Source organism: Anomaloglossus baeobatrachus, chromosome 6 (assembly GCF_048569485.1).
Source record: "Anomaloglossus baeobatrachus isolate aAnoBae1 chromosome 6, aAnoBae1.hap1, whole genome shotgun sequence".
Taxonomy (NCBI): Eukaryota; Metazoa; Chordata; class Amphibia; order Anura; family Aromobatidae; genus Anomaloglossus; species Anomaloglossus baeobatrachus.
In genome coordinates, this window is record NC_134358.1 from 141827118 (window position 1) to 141845886 (window position 18769).

The 18769-nt window shown below is 47.1% G+C and overlaps 1 protein-coding gene across 3 annotated transcripts in view; it reads left to right on the plus strand.

The window, feature by feature from the left end:
• The window catches only part of ST18 (ST18 C2H2C-type zinc finger transcription factor), a 479266-nt gene that overhangs the window by 403321 nt on the left and 57176 nt on the right, over positions 1-18769 (plus strand). For all 3 annotated transcript variants that reach the window (XM_075353275.1, XM_075353277.1, XM_075353278.1), the window contains 2 exons: positions 11941-12003; positions 12082-12162. In XM_075353275.1, the coding sequence (XP_075209390.1) occupies positions 11941-12003; positions 12082-12162 (144 nt within the window). The remainder of the gene's footprint in view (positions 1-11940; positions 12004-12081; positions 12163-18769) is intronic.

An 18769-nucleotide genomic window follows, 5' to 3' on the forward strand; every position in this document is an offset into this window, starting at 1 on the left:
CTTCCTCTGCCCTCTACCCACAACCTCGCACAACCGAAATGTGAGCAAGCTCTCACTCATCTGCTGAGTCTTCCATGCCCATCGCCAGTTCGTCCTCCATTTCTTCATGGGCTCCTGGACTTTCATCAACACTTTTTGCTGATACTATGCGCCCTTGTTAATCCCTCTCCCTCACCATGAATGCCGCATAGGTGCCGCTGACCATCTGGACCTCGTAGATCTTGTTATCCCTTCCGCATATGACTCCTCCTGTACTTCCTCCCCTTCCTCTTGTCCCAACACCTGACTCAGAATAATAATTACAGTGTGCTCCATCATGTAGATGACCAGAATTGTCACGCTGAGAATGACATTGCCAGTGCTAAACATCTTCGTCGACATTTCAAAACTGTGTAGCAGGGTGCATAGGTCCTTGATCTGACACCACTCCAGCAGCGTGATCTGCACCACCTCTGGATCAAGTTATCCCAGGCTATATGTCTTACCGTATTTCAGCAGGGCTCTGCGGTGCTGCCACACACGCTGCAACATGTGCAGATTCCAATTCCTGCGTGTCGAAACATCGCATTTACGGCGTTTAACTGCCAGACCCTAAGACTTCCGGAGTGATGAAAGTTGTTGAGCTGCTGTGTGCGCACGATGGAAGTGAGCACATAGCGAGCGTGCCCACTGCACAAGGCCATGTAGGCCGTGATGGTGTTTTAAAAATTGCTGGCGAATTCGGTTCAACACGTGAGCCCTAAAAGGCACGTGTGTCACATTGCCCTGAGGATGGCCCGCAGCCAGGTTTGCATCATTGCCGCACACGGCTGTTAAGTCACCAACGTAGTCCGCTCCGTCAATTTGTACTCCGGTTGCCAGGTGACAACGTGTTCCTTTCATGAATAGTGCTGATGATGTGAGAGTAGTCGATGCCAGCGGCGCAGGTGGACGCAGGTTATGCTCACCCACTGGGCTGCATTACCTTGACAGATGCAGAATCTCTGGCTGAATGTAGCTGGTGGGTATCTCACAGATGAAATACCATCATTCAGCTACAACCAATGGGAAGACACCACACCCTTTTTTATGCCCATCCTGTCTGCAGACCACTGCCAGACATAGCTATGAACCTCTGGTTAATTTTACCCCCAGTTCAGTTTTATGATTTTGTGTGCTTGTTACCTGACTACTTTTCCTGCTTGCTGTTTATGTACCTTGTTGGCCGATACGCATTTCAACTCTGCTTGTTTTCTGATTCTTTCCTGGCCGTCCCATTCTGTTCCTGTTCCTCAATTAATGTTTTGACCCTGCCTGACTACTATTCTCTGTAATAGCGGTGTGACTCACATTTCCCATACATTTCAAAGTAAAGCTTTGACCGCCTGATGGCATTGAGCTCTGCTGCCAGCATAGTAAGGAGGTGTGTGGTAGTCCTTGTGCGCAGTTGCAAGGAAGGGTGGCCTGACCACACAGGGTTTGCGCCAAGGTAGAGGACCCACACGAGGTTGAAGAGGCAGAAGCAGTGTATTAACTTCTACATACAGAACAAGGATTGAAACAATTCGTGGGGACGGCAAGACTTGTACAGCAGACCCTTCTCCATCTCTCACCATAGTTTGCCAGTGCCCAGTCAGTGACATGTAATGACCCTGTCTATGCTTACTGGTCCAAGTATCTGTGTTGAAATGCACCCTGTCGCACACAGATTTTCTCAAGGAAGTGGTGATGTTGTGTGCGACATGCTGGTGTAGCGCGGGCATGCTTTTCTTGGAGAAGCAGTGGTGATTGGGCATGTGGTACTGGGGCACAGCGACAGACATAAGGTCTGTAAAATCCTGTGTGTCCACTACGCGTAAAGGCAGCATTTCGGTAGCCAACAGCTTACAGAGGGATAGAGTCAACAACTTAGCTTTGTCATGGGTCGCAGTAAGTGGCCTTTTATTTGACCACATCTGAGGGAAAGAGATCTGGCTGCTGTCTGTAGACGGTGTTGAGTAGGGTGTCCCTGGAAAAATGCAGGTTTGTGAGAAAAGTGCAGGCGGAGACATGATGTTGCCTTCATCTTGCCTTCAGATCTGTTCATCTTGTATCATTTTTAAAAAACACATCAAGCAAGGGTTACTCCAAGCGGAGTCTACCTTTTTTCCCAACATTGGGCACACAGACACCCCATCAGTGGCAGCACTTGTGCCCTAGTTGCAAACAGGATGTTTTGATTTGCATCAAGCACATTCCAAATCCACAAGCATTTACTCTCCCCAGGATGACACAGGGGTAGTAAATTCCTTCTGGATCCATGACTTGTTCATTTTGATGAACGTCAGTGTGTCCACATTGTCACTGGACAGACGCGTGCGCTTATCTGTCAGCACACACCCAGCAGCACTGAAGAAGACACGTTCAGAGACAACGCTGGCAGCTGCACACGACAAAATCTCCAAGGCGTAACTGGAGAGCTCTGTCAATTTTTCTAGATTTGAAGCCCAAAAGGAGCAAGGCTCCATTTGCAAAGTCATTGCATCGATGTTCATTTGGAGATACTCCTGTATCATCCTCTCCATCCGTTGACTATGTGTCAGACTTGTTGTCTCTGGTGGCCTTGCAAAGGAGGGTCTAAAAAAATTATGAAAATATTCCATAAAATTGCTGTCACCAGCACCAGATACGGTCCTACTGGTACGGGTAGACTGTTGAAGATGACGATGCCGTCCCATGTTTGTCAAGTTACAACTGGGAGAATCACTCCCTTCACCTGCACGGTTGTTTGGTGTAAAAGCCGAGCTAAGATCGAGTAACAGCTTATGCTGATACTCCAGCATACGTGCGTCCCTTTCTATGTGTGGAATTATGTCACAAAATTTGGACTTGTCCCGGGGATCTAATAGTGTGGCAAGCCAGTAGTCATCATCACTTCTAATTTTGACAATCCGAGGGTCATGTTGGAGGTAGTGCAACAAGAAGGCACTCATGTGTCTTGCGCAGCCATGCGGACCAAGTCCACGCTGTGTTTGTGGCATAGAGGTGCTAACCGTTCTTTCTTCCTCTGACATCTCCCCCCAACCTCTTTCAACTGAATTTTGACCAAGGTCTCCCTCATCCGCTGAGTCTTCCATGTCCATGGACAGTTCGTCCTCCATATCTTCATGTCCTCCTGCACCTTCCTCAACATCTCGCCTGCTACCATGCGCCCTTGTTGATCCCTGTCCCCCATGGTCCCATGCCTGCCGCGTTGGTGATGATGAACGTCTGGACCTTGGTGATGTTGTTGTGTCTTGCGCATATGAATCCTCCTGTAGTTCCTCCCCTTCCTGTTGTCCCACCCCCTGACTCCGAATAGTGTTTAGCGTGTGCTCCAGCATGTAAATGACTGTAATCGTCATGCTGATAATGGCATTGTCAGCGCTAAACATTCGTCGCCATGTCGAAACTGTGCAGAACGGTGCATAGGTCCTTGATCTGAGATCACTCCATCAGGGTGATCTGCCCCACTTCTGCATCTCGTTGGCCCAGGCTATACATCATGACGTATTGCACCAGGGCTCGCCGGTGCTGCCACAGTCGCTGTAACATGTGGAGAGTTGAATTCCAGCGTGTCGCCACATCGCATTTCAGGCGATGAACCGGCAGGCCGAAAGACTTCTGGAGCGATGCAAGTCGCTCAGCTGCGGCGGTTGAACGGCGGAAGTGAGCACTGCAGACAGTTTACGTGCCCTGGTCAGAAGGCCATCTAGGCCGGGATAGTGTGTTAAAAATTGCTGGACAACAAGGTTCAACACGTGAGCCATACAAGGCACGTGTGTCACCTTGCCCAGGCGAAGGGCCGCACCCAGGTTTGCAGCATTGTCGCACACGGCCTTACCAGGCTGCAGGTTGAGTGGAGACAACCATTTATTAAACTCGGACCGCAGAGCTGACCACAACTCCTCAGCTGTGTGACTCTTATTCCCAAGACATGTCAAGCTAAAGACCGCCTGATGCCGTTGCGCTCTGCTGCCAGCATAGTAATGAGGGGTGCGTGATTCCTTCTGCGCAGTGAGAACGCTGGTGGCCTGACCATGCAGGCTTGGGGCGGAGGTGGAGGACCCAGATGAGGTGGAGGATGCAGAAGCAGTGGCGGAACTTGGACAGACAGAGGATTGACACACAAGTCGTGGGGACGGCAAGACTTGTGCAGCAGACCCTTCACCATCTATCAACATAGTTACCCAGTGCCCAGTCAGCGACATGTAACGTCCCTGTCCATGCTTACTGGTCCAAGTATCGGTGGTGAAATGCACCCGTTCACACACAGTGTTTCTCAAGGAAGCGGTGATGTTGTGTGCGACATGCTGGTGTAGCGCGGGCACACCTTTCTTAGAGAAGTAGTGGCGACTAGGCATCTGGTACTGGGGCACAGCGACAGACATAAGGTCTCTAAAATCCTGTGTGTCCACTAGGCGGAAAGGCAGCATTTCGGTAGCCAACAGCTTACAGAGGGATAGAGTCAACCTCTTAGCTTTGTCATGGGTCGGAGGAAGTGGCCTTTTATTTGACCACATCTGAGGGACAGAGATCTGGCTGCTGTGTGTAGACGGTGTTGAGTAGGGTGTCCCTGGAAAAATGCAGGTTTGTGAGGAAAGTGCAGGCGGAGACATGATGTTGCCTTCATCCAACGTAGGTGCTATCGATGTCTGAGAGAGCTGTACACACTCACTTGTTTCCCCTTCCAAACCAACTGACGACCTACCAAGCAAACTGCCTGTTGCGGTTACAGTGGTGGAAGTTTTGCGTGGAAAAACAGGTGTGACAGCTGTCCCCACAGTCCTAGAAGATGAAGAGCGCGCGGATGCACTGGAAGGGGCGGGCGGTGGATGGTTCGCTCCGCTAGGCCGCATTGCAGCACAGTGAGCTTCCCACCGGGACCTATGATATTTATTCATGTGACGATTCATGGAAGAAGTTGTCAAACTGCTGAGGTTTTGACCTCTACTAAGAGAATCATGACAAATTTTACATATCACATGATTTGGGCGATCTTTTTCTATGTCAAAAAAGGAACAGGCTAGGCAAGGCTTAGAGGCCATGCGACCTGTTGATGCACCCCGAATAATGCTCATAGGCAGAGTGGTGGCTGAGGATGCAGTTGTAGACGTGCTACCAGTGCTCCGACTCTGTCCAGGAAGGCGCAAGGTAATTTCGTCGTCGGTTGCATCCTCCTCCACCGCCTCTGTTGACCTCCTCGAGTGCCTGACTGGGGGTTGACAGTAGGTGGGATCTAGAACTTCATCATCAATTGTTGTGTTTGCACTCCCCTCCCCCTCAGACCGAGCCTCTTCTTGCCCTGACCGAATATTTAAGTTGTCATCCCAATCGGGTATCTGCGTCTCATCTTCATCAGTATGTTCCTCATTGCCTATAACCACAGTTGTTGGAAAGGCAGCATTTTGGTAGCCAACAGTTTGCATTTTATGAAAGTCAACCTCCAAGCCATGTCATGCCCTTCTAAAAGCATGTATAACACAGCGAGGGGACTCCAACCACAGTCTCCCTCGTTTCCACTCACTGGGCCACACACACCCCACTTGACTGGCATCGGTTGAGCTCCCTTTTGAAAAAGAAAAAGATGCTTTGCATGAAGCACTCTCAAAAATACGCGTGCCTTTCCCGTCCCCTGGCTGACCCAGGGGAAGAAAAGTCCTCTGAGAGCCATGACTTGTTCATCTTGGTTCTTTTAGAGACACAGCGAGGGGACTCCAACCACAGTCTCCCTCGTTTCCACTAACTGGGCCACACACACCCCACTTGACTGGCATCGGTTGAGCCCCCTTTTGAAAAAGAAAAAGATGCTTTGCATGAAGCACTCTCAAAAATACGCGTGCCTTTCCCGTCCCCTGGCTGACCCAGGGGAAGAAAAGTCCTCTGAGAGCCATGACTTGTTCATCTTGGTTCTTTTAGAGACACAGCGAGGGGACTCCAACCACAGTCTCCCTCGTTGCCACTCACTGGGCCACACACACCCCACTTGACTGGCATCGGTTGAGCCCCCTTTTGAAAAAGAAAAAGATGCTTTGCATGAAGCACTCTCAAAAATACGCGTGCCTTTCCCGTCCCCTGGCTGACCCAGGGGAAGAAAAGTCCTCTGAGAGCCATGACTTGTTCATCTTGGTTCTTTTAGAGACACAGCGAGGGGACTCCAACCACAGTCTCCCTCGTTTCCACTCACTGGGCCACACACACCCCACTTGACTGGCATCGGTTGAGCTCCCTTTTGAAAAAGAAAAAGATGCTTTGCATGAAGCACTCTCAAAAATACGCGTGCCTTTCCCGTCCCCTGGCTGACCCAGGGGAAGAAAAGTCCTCTGAGAGCCATGACTTGTTCATCTTGGTTCTTTTAGAGACACAGCGAGGGGACTCCAACCACAGTCTCCCTCGTTTCCACTAACTGGGCCACACACACCCCACTTGACTGGCATCGGTTGAGCCCCCTTTTGAAAAAGAAAAAGATGCTTTGCATGAAGCACTCTCAAAAATACGCGTGCCTTTCCCGTCCCCTGGCTGACCCAGGGGAAGAAAAGTCCTCTGAGAGCCATGATTTGTTCATTTTGGGTCTTTTAAAAACACAGCGAGGGGACTCCAACCACAGTCTCCTTCGTTGCCACTCACTGGGCCACACACACCCCACTTGACTGGCATCGGTTGAGCTCCCTTTTGAAAAAGAAAAAGATGCTTTGCATGAAGCACTCTCAAAAATACGCGTGCCTTTCCCGTCCCCTGGCTGACCCAGGGGAAGAAAAGTCCTCTGAGAGCCATGACTTGTTCATCTTGGTTCTTTTAGAGACACAGCGAGGGGACTCCAACCACAGTCTCCCTGGTTGCCACTCACTGGGCCACACACACCCCACTTGACTGGCATCGGTTGAGCTCCCTTTTGAAAAAGAAAAAGATGCTTTGCATGAAGCACTCTCAAAAATACGCGTGCCTTTCCCGTCCCCTGGCTGACCCAGGGGAAGAAAAGTCCTCTGAGAGCCATGACTTGTTCATCTTGGTTCTTTTAGAGACACAGTGAGGGGACTCCAACCACAGTCTCCCTCGTTTCCACTCACTGGGCCACACACACCCCACTTGACTGGCATCGGTTGAGCTCCCTTTTGAAAAAGAAAAAGATGCTTTGCATGAAGCACTCTCAAAAATACGCGTGCCTTTCCCGTCCCCTGGCTGACCCAGGGGAAGAAAAGTCCTCTGAGAGCCATGACTTGTTCATCTTGGTTCTTTTAGAGACACAGCGAGGGGACTCCAACCACAGTCTCCCTCGTTTCCACTCACTGGGCCACACACACCCCACTTGACTGGCATCGGTTGAGCTCCCTTTTGAAAAAGAAAAAGATGCTTTGCATGAAGCACTCTCAAAAATACGCGTGCCTTTCCCGTCCCCTGGCTGACCCAGGGGAAGAAAAGTCCTCTGAGAGCCATGACTTGTTCATCTTGGTTCTTTTAGAGACACAGCGAGGGGACTCCAACCACAGTCTCCCTCGTTGCCACTCACTGGGCCACACACACCCCACTTGACTGGCATCGGTTGAGCTCCCTTTTGAAAAAGAAAAAGATGCTTTGCATGAAGCACTCTCAAAAATACGCGTGCCTTTCCCGTCCCCTGGCTGACCCAGGGGAAGAAAAGTCCTCTGAGAGCCATGACTTGTTCATCTTGGTTCTTTTAGAGACACAGCGAGGGGACTCCAACCACAGTCTCCCTGGTTGCCACTCACTGGGCCACACACACCCCACTTGACTGGCATCGGTTGAGCTCCCTTTTGAAAAAGAAAAAGATGCTTTGCATGAAGCACTCTCAAAAAGACGCCTTTCCCGTCCCCTGGCTGACCCAGGGGAAGAAAAGTCCTCTGAGAGCCATGATTTGTTTATTTTGGGTCTTTTAGAAACACAGCGAGGGGACTCCAACCACAGTCTCCTTCGTTGCCACTAACTGGGCCACACACACCCCACTTGACTGGCATCGGTTGAGCCCCCTTTTGAAAAAGAAAAAGATGCTTTGCATGAAGCACTCTCAAAAATACGCGTGCCTTTCCCGTCCCCTGGCTGACCCAGGGGAAGAAAAGTCCTCTGAGAGCCATGACTTGTTCATCTTGGTTCTTTTAGAGACACAGCGAGGGGACTCCAACCACAGTCTCCCTCGTTTCCACTCACTGGGCCACACACACCCCACTTGACTGGCATCGGTTGAGCTCCCTTTTGAAAAAGAAAAAGATGCTTTGCATGAAGCACTCTCAAAAATACGCGTGCCTTTCCCGTCCCCTGGCTGACCCAGGGGAAGAAAAGTCCTCTGAGAGCCATGACTTGTTCATCTTGGTTCTTTTAGAGACACAGCGAGGGGACTCCAACCACAGTCTCCCTCGTTGCCACTCACTGGGCCACACACACCCCACTTGACTGGCATCGGTTGAGCTCCCTTTTGAAAAAGAAAAAGATGCTTTGCATGAAGCACTCTCAAAAATACGCGTGCCTTTCCCGTCCCCTGGCTGACCCAGGGGAAGAAAAGTCCTCTGAGAGCCATGACTTGTTCATCTTGGTTCTTTTAGAGACACAGCGAGGGGACTCCAACCACAGTCTCCCTCGTTTCCACTCACTGAGCCACACACACCCCACTTGACTGGCATCGGTTGAGCTCCCTTTTGAAAAAGAAAAAGATGCTTTGCATGAAGCACTCTCAAAAATACGCGTGCCTTTCCCGTCCCCTGGCTGACCCAGGGGAAGAAAAGTCCTCTGAGAGCCATGACTTGTTCATCTTGGTTCTTTTAGAGACACAGCGAGGGGACTCCAACCACAGTCTCCCTCGTTTCCACTCACTGGGCCACACACACCCCACTTGACTGGCATCGGTTGAGCTCCCTTTTGAAAAAGAAAAAGATGCTTTGCATGAAGCACTCTCAAAAATACGCGTGCCTTTCCCGTCCCCTGGCTGACCCAGGGGAAGAAAAGTCCTCTGAGAGCCATGACTTGTTCATCTTGGTTCTTTTAGAGACACAGCGAGGGGACTCCAACCACAGTCTCCCTGGTTGCCACTCACTGGGCCACACACACCCCACTTGACTGGCATCGGTTGAGCTCCCTTTTGAAAAAGAAAAAGATGCTTTGCATGAAGCACTCTCAAAAATACGCGTGCCTTTCCCGTCCCCTGGCTGACCCAGGGGAAGAAAAGTCCTCTGAGAGCCATGTCCACATTGTCAGTGGACAGACACGTGTGCTTATCTGCCAGCAGACCCACAGCAGCACTGAAGACAGGTTCCGAGAGAACGCTGGCTGCAGGACACGACAAGATCCCCAAGACGTACGTGGCGAGCTCAGGCAATTTATCAAGATTGGAAGCCAAGAATGAGCAGGGCTCAAGTTGCACATTAATGGAATCGATGTTTCCTTGCATATACTCATATATCTGTGTGTCCTCCTCTTTTTCCTTGTCCAGCTCTTTTGTTTTCGCATGAGTATATGTCCTTGTCACTTTCCCATGTGTTGTGAGTTGTTTGTGACCTTTTGGACACCTTTGAGGGTGTTTTCTAGGTGTTTTTCTGTGTTTGTGATTGCCTGCCATTGTTTCCTATGCAGTTCGAGTTCGGTTCGTCGAACGTTCGACGAACCGAACTCGAATGGGAGGTCCGTTCGGCGAACCAACCTCGAGCCGAACCGCGACCGGTTCGCTCATCTCTAGTGGTAAGTACGTATCTTGGGTACGGGCGGTCTACGTGTGTTCTACGTGTGCTAACCGCGATAGCACACGTAGAACCGGTAATTTGCATACTCACGTGGTCCACACTGCTGTCCGTGGTGCTGATCTTTGGTCTCCAGCCCTGCCGTCTCCCTGCTGCTGCTGCCGGCCGCAGTGAATATTAAATGAGCATAATGAGAGGCGGTCGCCAGAAAGTGGCAGCAGTGGCAAAGACAGGAGGGCTGGAGAAGGTGAGTAAATGTTTTATTTTTTTTCACTGACACGTGTGTTTTCTCCGGCCCGTGTCACACGGGACCGCATCCACACTACATCCGTGTGGTACGGGTGCGGGCCATGTGACACCCATGCTGCCGGAGAAAACGTGGACATGTCAGCGTGTAGAAAAACGCACACACGTACAAACGCACACGGACACACGTTCCATGCGGTTTTACATGTGTGTGCCTGCTACCATAGGGTAGCAATGGTGTACGTGTATCCGTGCCGCTGGGACGTGCAAAAACGGACCAAACACATACCGGTGGCACAGATGTGTGTCGGAGGCCTAAATCAGACGGCCCCTGCAATATAAGGAAGGAGCTTCGGGTACATTTGCTGGAAAGGTTTATACATGTAGCACCACTTAAGTAAATACAAAGAAAATAATTATTATGAAAGAGACTGGTCATGTTCAAAGCTACAGTTCATAACAGCATCTGTGACGCCCTGGCAAAGCCAGGTTGTCACAGAAAGAGCTAATCCTCCTTGGTAACCTGATCCCAGTGCAGCAGGACAAACCACCTCCCCCAGTGTAAGAGCAAAACAGAGCAGGAGGGGAGGGGCTGGAGCAGAGTGTGTAAAGAGAGAGACAGGAGAGGAGCCCGGAGTTGTAGCTCCTGGGCTGCTTCTGAAGCATGCTCCAAAAGGGCCGGGACAGGCTGGTAGTGAGGAAGAGACTTTGTGACTGGGGCAGGGTAGTGGCCCGCCGGTGTGGAAGGAGATCCCAGATCACTGCAGGGGAGCAGACTCCCCGTTCCCAGCTGAGGAGGAAAGAAAAAGAGAGTGGAGAGAGAGGCACCTGGCTGCAGGGAAAGAACAGGGGCTGCTGCACCGTGTGTGGGACACTAACACCCAACGTACCGAAGGCTGCGGACTCCGGCAGTTTCTGGTTAACTCCTGGCTCTGTGTGAATGTCCTTGCAAAGTGAACTGTGAGTAACAACATCCCCCGGTCCAACCGGACGCACAGCTCTCAGACCGTCTCCATTTCCACCCTGCACCACCTCACCGGGGTTCCGGAACACCAACACCCTACCCGTGGAGGGAAATCACCACCTTGCTGCCCACCACCATCCCCGTGATCCATTAACCGGCAGCGGCGGTGCTCCGTTACTTCACCGCACACCACGGGTGGCGTCACGGACAATCTTCCTTACCTAATCCCCTTCTTACTGAGGAGCCCGGCATCACAGACCGGGTCACACCACCGTGATACCCACAGAAGTGACCCCGTGGCCCGGATCTGAGTACCCCTTATCTCGGGGTGACACACATCATACATCCATTACTAAACATAGGTTCAGGCGTGCCTTTCAATTTCTGCCTCCTCAGTAAAATGTACTCCCATTATTACTATTACTTAAAGCATCTCCGGTAAGACGTTTTAACATGACATACATATAAAGGGAAAACACACAAAAGAATACATAAATGACAGAAGAATTGCCAAGGGTTGCCATCTGCCATAATAACATCCCCTTTCTCAAAGCCTTCTGGTACAATTTGCAAAAAAGTGACTCCCTTCACTGGAGATTGGGGAAAACTGATACCTTCAAACTATATAACTACATAAGTTACATATATTTTAATTACCAGTTCACATATTACTGAAAACAGTATCTAAATTAAATATAAATGTAAGTGGTGGGACCGTCCTAAATCTAGAGAATGGAAAGCCCTTGTCCGAAAAGAGAGGCGGCTGTGCGTGTTTGTAATTAGTCTCCATTACAATCAGTAATCATCAGACGATGTTTGAGTGTACGTGTATCTCTCACTTCTACACAAGGAGAGAGACCAGGCCCTACCGGTCTTGACATCTATGGAGGTCCCAATTGTTGGGCCTTTCTATAATCATGTATCAATGACATATATAGTGGATGAGTATAAACTGTTAGGACTATACTATTTAGACATAGTATGGGGAATAAAAATATGAAAAAAAAAATACATTTATATCCTTAACAGCAAGGATCTGCATGTTTTCAGGTGCCCAACCCCTGGCTGTGATGGATCTGGACATGTCACTGGAAATTATGCTTCTCACAGAAGGTAAATTAGCTTTCTGTTTGGGCTTTGACCAATTACAATTACCATTAGAAATCCTAATAATTTTAATTATATCCACAGTTTGTCAGGCTGTCCTCGGGCCAGAAAAAGTGGCATTAAAGCATTCCCAAGTAAAGAAGACAAAGAGGACCCCGAACTTAAGTAAGTCTGATAGTCATACTCTAAGGCTATATTTTTCTTGGAGTTTTTTTCCTATGTTTTCTGAATGGTAATTTATTCAGTAGTGTAGTGTACAACTAATACAACTTAGCTTTTAATTAAATGGTAAAAAAGCCATATTAAAAACACACAACATAAGACAGACAAAGATATCACTCAATAGAGCTGTTATTCAGTACGAGGGGCTGCTGATAAGTCTTTGCTTATAAGCAAAAAGAAACAAGATAGGATGACGAAACTTTACATTTATTCCACATACTCTCCACTGATGTCAACACACTACTTACATCAGTATTCCAAGTTCTGTAGGCCTAACAAAAAGAAGGATTTTTGTTGTGCCTCAAACCAGGCATCCGTAGCAGCCATGGCATGAGAAATGTTGTGAAATTTGGTACCATTGAGGTGTTTCTTCAGGTTTGGAAACAGATGGTAGTTGGAGGGAGATAGATCTCGTTGGTGGTCAACCAGCTGGAAGCCCAGCTCTGCCAGTTTTGCCATCTTTGCTTGTGCAGTGTTAGCGTTGTCTTGCAAGAACAAGATTCCTTTAGACAGCTTGTTGCATCTTTTGGCCTTCAAAGCTGCCTTCAATTGGTCCAAAAGTTCAATGTAATACCTTGTAATGATGGTGGAACCCTTTTGAAGGTAGTCCACTAGCAGCACGCCCTCCTTATCCCAGAACACAAATACCTTAGTGGCTGATTTTTGCACCCTGAACTTCTTTGGATAAGGAGAACCCCTATGCCTTCACTTTTTTGACTGCTTCTTATTTTAAGGGTCATACAAATAAATCCAGGTCTCATCCATAGTGACCAGTCGATCCAGGAAGTTCTTATAAGTCCGGAAACGCTGACAAATGGACCGGGAAGTTTTCACTTGCATGCTTCTCTGATCTGTTGTCAAACATTTGGGGACCCACTTTGCAGATGGCTTCCTTATGTCCAAATGTTCATGGATAATGACACAAACACGTTCATGGGAAATCCCCAAGCTGTTTGCTATTTCCTTAGCTGAAATTCGTCAATTCTCCAGTATGAGGTAGTGCACAGCAACAATGATCTCCGGAACAACAACCACTCTCGGTCATCAAGGACGTTCCTCATCATTGGTGCTGAAGTGACCAGTTTTAAATTTGGCAACCCAGTTCTTAACTCTGGTGATATGTTCAGACCTTGAGGGATCAATGCTCTTCATATTCCAAACATATCCTTTGCAGACTTTCCTTGCAGAAACAAGAATTGTATCACTCCTCTGCTCTCAGTTGCTGTGAATATCACATGAGACTCCACCATTTTTTTTTTTGCATGTTTAGAACACTGTTGCCATAAGCAGCAAACACAAAATTTTGAAAACATATATTAGAAACATAAGGCTTTCATGTGATGTAACATTTGTTAACATAGAAACAAAAAAAATCACAAAGCCAAAGACTTATCAGCAGTCCCTCATATAACCCAAACTCCAATACCTATGGGATAGACAGTAATCAGTCATCCAAATTGAAATGATAATGGCTCTTTAAATAGGTTTGGCAAGTCCACTGCCTAAATTAACAAAATTAACAATGGAAAATTGGAACAATCTCACAAGTAAACAGGCATTGTATGTCCCATGCAAAGGGGATCTGTTCCATTAAATTCAGGGATACCTGGCATGAATGCTGCAGGTGCAGACACTGCCATCATATAGCCTGACTGGCTGATGAGCTTTAGACGAAACATGGAGCATCTATAGGTAGCCTCTTTAGCATGGTGGTCCGTAGAGAGGGTATTGTGTGGCTTCATCACTAGCCCCCCTCATTTTCCTGAATTTAAAAGTACGGATTCCCTTTGCATGGGACATCTATACAATGCCTGTATATCGGCGAGATTGTTCCAATTTTCCATTGTTGAGTTTGCTAATTTGGGCAGTGGAATTGTCAAACCTGTTTATAGACCCATTGTCATTTCAATTTTGATGAGTGATTATTGTTTATCCCATAGGTATTGGCGTTTGGCTTATACTGAATAACAGCTCTATTGAGCGATATCTTTTTCTGCTTTTCATGTTGTGTGTATTTTTAAGATGGCTTTTTTAACCGTTTAAGTCAAAGCTAAGTTTTATTAGTTGTACACTTCCCAGACTGAGTAAATTATTGTTCCGTTTGGTGGTGATAGACTCTAGTTAGAGTGCAGTCCCTATTGAATGTTTTCTGAATGGGTCAGTTCTGAAAAAAGTTGGAAGAAGTGCTCATAAAAGACTCAAAAGAATCTTCCTAATTTTCTCAATAGAAAAACCATTTGCTGTTCAAATCTTCTGGCTTTTGAGCGCCTTTTAAATGCTTCAGGCTTTCAAAACCATGAAGCATTTAAAAGAAGTGACATGTCCATTCATCAGATATTTTCTGCTAGTATGATGTTCCATACTTTATGTTACGCCACTAAGGTGTGGAAATATACTGTGGGGATGAGGTAGTAGTAGATTACCCGATGCAGCAAGTGACCAGAGAGAACTTGGAGAAAACAGAAGATGGTTTATTGAGGAATTGGTTAACAGAACAGATGGTGATAGGGCCCAAAGGGTCATGAAGCAGAGCACCACCGGAGGAGCAACCGGCAAAGGAACCCCTATACAAGGATTATCCAGGCACAGCCCCAGAGGGTCCGATGCTTGCCATCGGAACGACTCACGCTGAGCACCCCCGTGGGGCTTATTGGTGAAGGAACCCCTATACAGGGATTATCACGGTCACAACTCCGAGGGTTCAGACAGTCTGTTAGAGTCCCGGCTTAGTCAGTAGATTAACTGCTTAATAGGAGAGTAGAATCTGTAATGCTCTATACCATCCAAGGGAAGCGGAACCTGTAGTAGCAGGAATCCGGAATGCTCTGCACTTTTCCTGGAGAAGTGGATCCAGCCATTGTAGGAGTCAGGAGAGTTCCAGAAGGACCTGAAGGTTCAGACAGCAATGTAGGAATCTGGAACATAAGGTGAGACCAGGTATAATGAACCAGCTGCTGAAGGTTCTGTGGAGAGAAAGAAGTAAGTATCTTTGTAGAGCAGAAGCAGAACACAGCTCAGTCAGCAAGTGCAGAGCTCAGCAGAAAGAATCTGAGCCCTAGCAACACTCTATAGGAAAGAGTACGTTGCCCAGGCACACCCATAGGGTACAGGTGCCTTATAAGCAGGAATCAATCCTGCAATCAGAAACAGCACAACAAGGAACAGGTGTACTGTTCCTTTAAATTACAGCAGCATGTGGCGTCCCCCTTAAGTGTGCTCCCAGGGGGGACAAAGCTGAGGGAACAAAGGTTCTGGGAGGAGAAGTAAGCAGGGGAACACTCAGCATGGGGGACAGGGTGAGTGACTCGTTGCACTCCAGCAGCGGAGCCAGTGACAGCGGCCACAGCGACGTTGCTAGGCAGGTAAGTACATGTTAGCGATGTTGTGCGCCACGGGCAGCGTTTTGCCGGTGGTGCACAACCGATGGGGGCAGGTACGCTCGCTAACGATATCGATAGCGATTTCGCAGCGTGTAAAGTGCCCTTTAGGCTACTTTCACACATCAGTTTTTTGGCCTCAGGCACATTCCGGTTTGTGCCTGATGCAACGGATCCATCGCAGATTGTGGCAAAACTGATGCGACGGATTTGGCAAAAGAACGGATCTGTCATCCAATTTTTTTTCTTATAAAAAGGTAGGTAATAATGAAACATAGGATCCTGAAAAAGAGAGAAAGAGAGAGAGAGAGAGAGAGAGAGAGAGAGAGAGAGAGAAAGGGTTAAATGTTTCAGATCACCAAACAAATTTAAATATACAAACATAACAAGTAAACAAAAATGCAGATTATAAATTAGGCTCTTTATAATTAAATGCGAATGGAATCCAAACCTACAGGGCCCTGTGTGAAAAAGTGATTGCCCCCTAAGCCTAATAACTGGCAATGAGGCCTTTACAATGCTCTTGAGGAATTTTGGCCCACTCATCTTTGCAGAATTGTTGCAATTCTGCACCATTGGAGGGTTTCTAAGCATGAACCGCCTTTTTAAAGTCATGCCACAGCATCTCAACAGGCACAGGTGGATGCGCGATCCACATGCGCTTGCTCGCCACTTAGATTATGCTGCCAAATACTGACAGCTCTATTTAAATGGCCGAGGCGGGGATCACTGAATTTCTGCTGATCAGAGCTGTACAGCTCTAATCAATAGAAATTAACAATTGATGCGACTAGTAAAATAAATTAAAAATGTAAAAAAAGTTTTAAAAATATGAAAAAATAAAAAACCTAAATGTTCAAATCACCCCCATTCGCCTTATAGAAAATAAAACCTTTAAAAAAATAAAAAATATACACATTTGATATCACTGTATTCAGAATTGCCTGATCTATCAAAATATAAAATCAATTAATCTGATCAGTACATGGCATAGCAAGAAAAAAATTCCAAATGCCAAAATTACGTTTTTTGGACCTCATAATTTGTTTTAAAATGCAATAACAGGCATGTGCATAAAAATGATATTATTGAAAACACCAGCTCAAGACACACAAAATAAGCCATCACTGAGCCCCAGATCCTGAAAAATGAGAATGCTAATGGTCTCAGAAAATGGCGCCGAAAGTGATGCCCTTTTTTTGGACAATTTTCTGAATTTTATTTAACCCCTTAGATAAAAGTAAAAGTATACATATTTGGTATCAACAAACTCACACCGACTTGAGGCATCATACTGACATAATAGTTTTACCATACAGTGAACACAGTGAATAAAATATCCCAAAAACAATTGTGCAATTGCATTTTTTTTTTTGCAATTTCACCACACTTGGAACTTTTTCCCATTTTTCAGTACACTATATGGTAAAACGTCTGGTTTCAGTCAAAAGTAAAATTTGTCTTGCAAAAAATAAGCCCTCACATGGCAAGATTTACAGAAAAATAAAAAACTTACAGCTCTAGGGAGAAGGGGAGCAATAAACAAAAATGGAAAATCGCCCAGGGGGTCAAGGAGTTAACAAAGAGGTCACGTGTGAATGTTGTATTATCTCATTGGCTATAGACTGGTCACGTGAGTATGACGTTATCAAAGGTCTTGATCGCATCACATCACGGTGCACAGTCTCCCGACAGCAGCGGGTCAGCTGCTTTTATTTCCATGCAGCTGAGGCGCTGCTATCGGGAGAGTGGGGCGATGCAATGCGACACGTAAGTGCAATCATCCCCTCACTGTCAGCCTGCTTCATCGCTCTGTGCAGAGCGATGTAGAAGAGCTGACATGTTTTTTTTTGCTTCTCACCCTGTATAGACACTGTCTGTGCACAGTGATAAAGCAGAGATGACTTTGCTGTCCCAGTGGATTACGTCGGACAAAGGATTTTTTTATAATAAAGGAGTCTCTAAATGTTTTTTTTGGTTTATTCCTAATAAAAAAAAAATTCTATGTGTTGTGGTTTTTTTTACTCTTTCCTAGAAATTCATGGTGGCCATGTCTAATTTGGCGTGACACAATGAATTTCGGGCTTAGTACCATCTGAGAATACAAAGCTGGTATTAACACCTTTATTACCTAGCGTGCCAGCACCATCAGGGCAGTTAAAGAGCCGGGTAAAGCGCCTTGAAATGGCGCTAAGAAACAATGCGCCATTTCAAGGGGCGGCAGTGGGCTGCGGAGAATCCTAGCTCCCAACTGCCTGGCTTTATTTGACTGGCGATCAAAATATGGAGGGAGCCCATTTTTTTTTTAGTTATTTAAAAAAATAATAAGAAAAAAAATGTGTGGGCTCCTGCTGCATATTCTTTTGCTAGCTAAGGGTAATCCATGCAGCTACTGGCTGCTAACCCCCACTGCTTGGTGTTACCTTCACTGACAATGGAAATTATTGCCAAAAAACTTAAAAGAAAATAATGTGGGCTTCGCCTTATTTTTGTATGCTAGCCAGGTACAGCAGGCCACTACGAGCTGCCCCCAACCCCCTACTGCCTATTTGTATCCAGCAGGGAGCCAAAAGTATAGGGAAGACCCTTTTTAAAGTATTTCATGAATTTCATGAAATAATTAAAAAAAAACCCGAAAGTGGGATTGCCAAATTTTTGTATCCAGCCAGATAGTTAGATAGTTTTCCTTAACAAGCTGAGCTCCCATAATCCCCCTCACCTAACCCTCTAGTCTGCCCTATATATCTGGGGCTGTTCTAAGGGGTGCACGCGTGCGGGGTGCCTGCATGCGTGCCATCTTTTGCTAAGTGCCAACGTTGCCAAGTGCTGGGCAGTTACTTCAATGGCAGTTAGTCAGGGCAGGAGGCAGGTAAACTAATCCTTGACACTCTGTTTCCATCATGACTATTATTTCTCTCTTTATCATCCTATGTGCCTTTACTGTCCACTTTCACCGCCCTGTCCCCCCTCCATCACCACTCATCCACATTAGTCCCTCTCTCCTCTCCTATGTACAGTTCACAGGCCCTTTTCACCTATCTGATTAACCTCAATCCTTCATGCTCCAGGGTATCACACAAAAACACGTCCAAAAACCATCTGACCCTTCTCCTTCTACTCCTACTTCTATCAGGTGATATCTCTCCTAATCCCGGTCCACCCCATGCTAACTT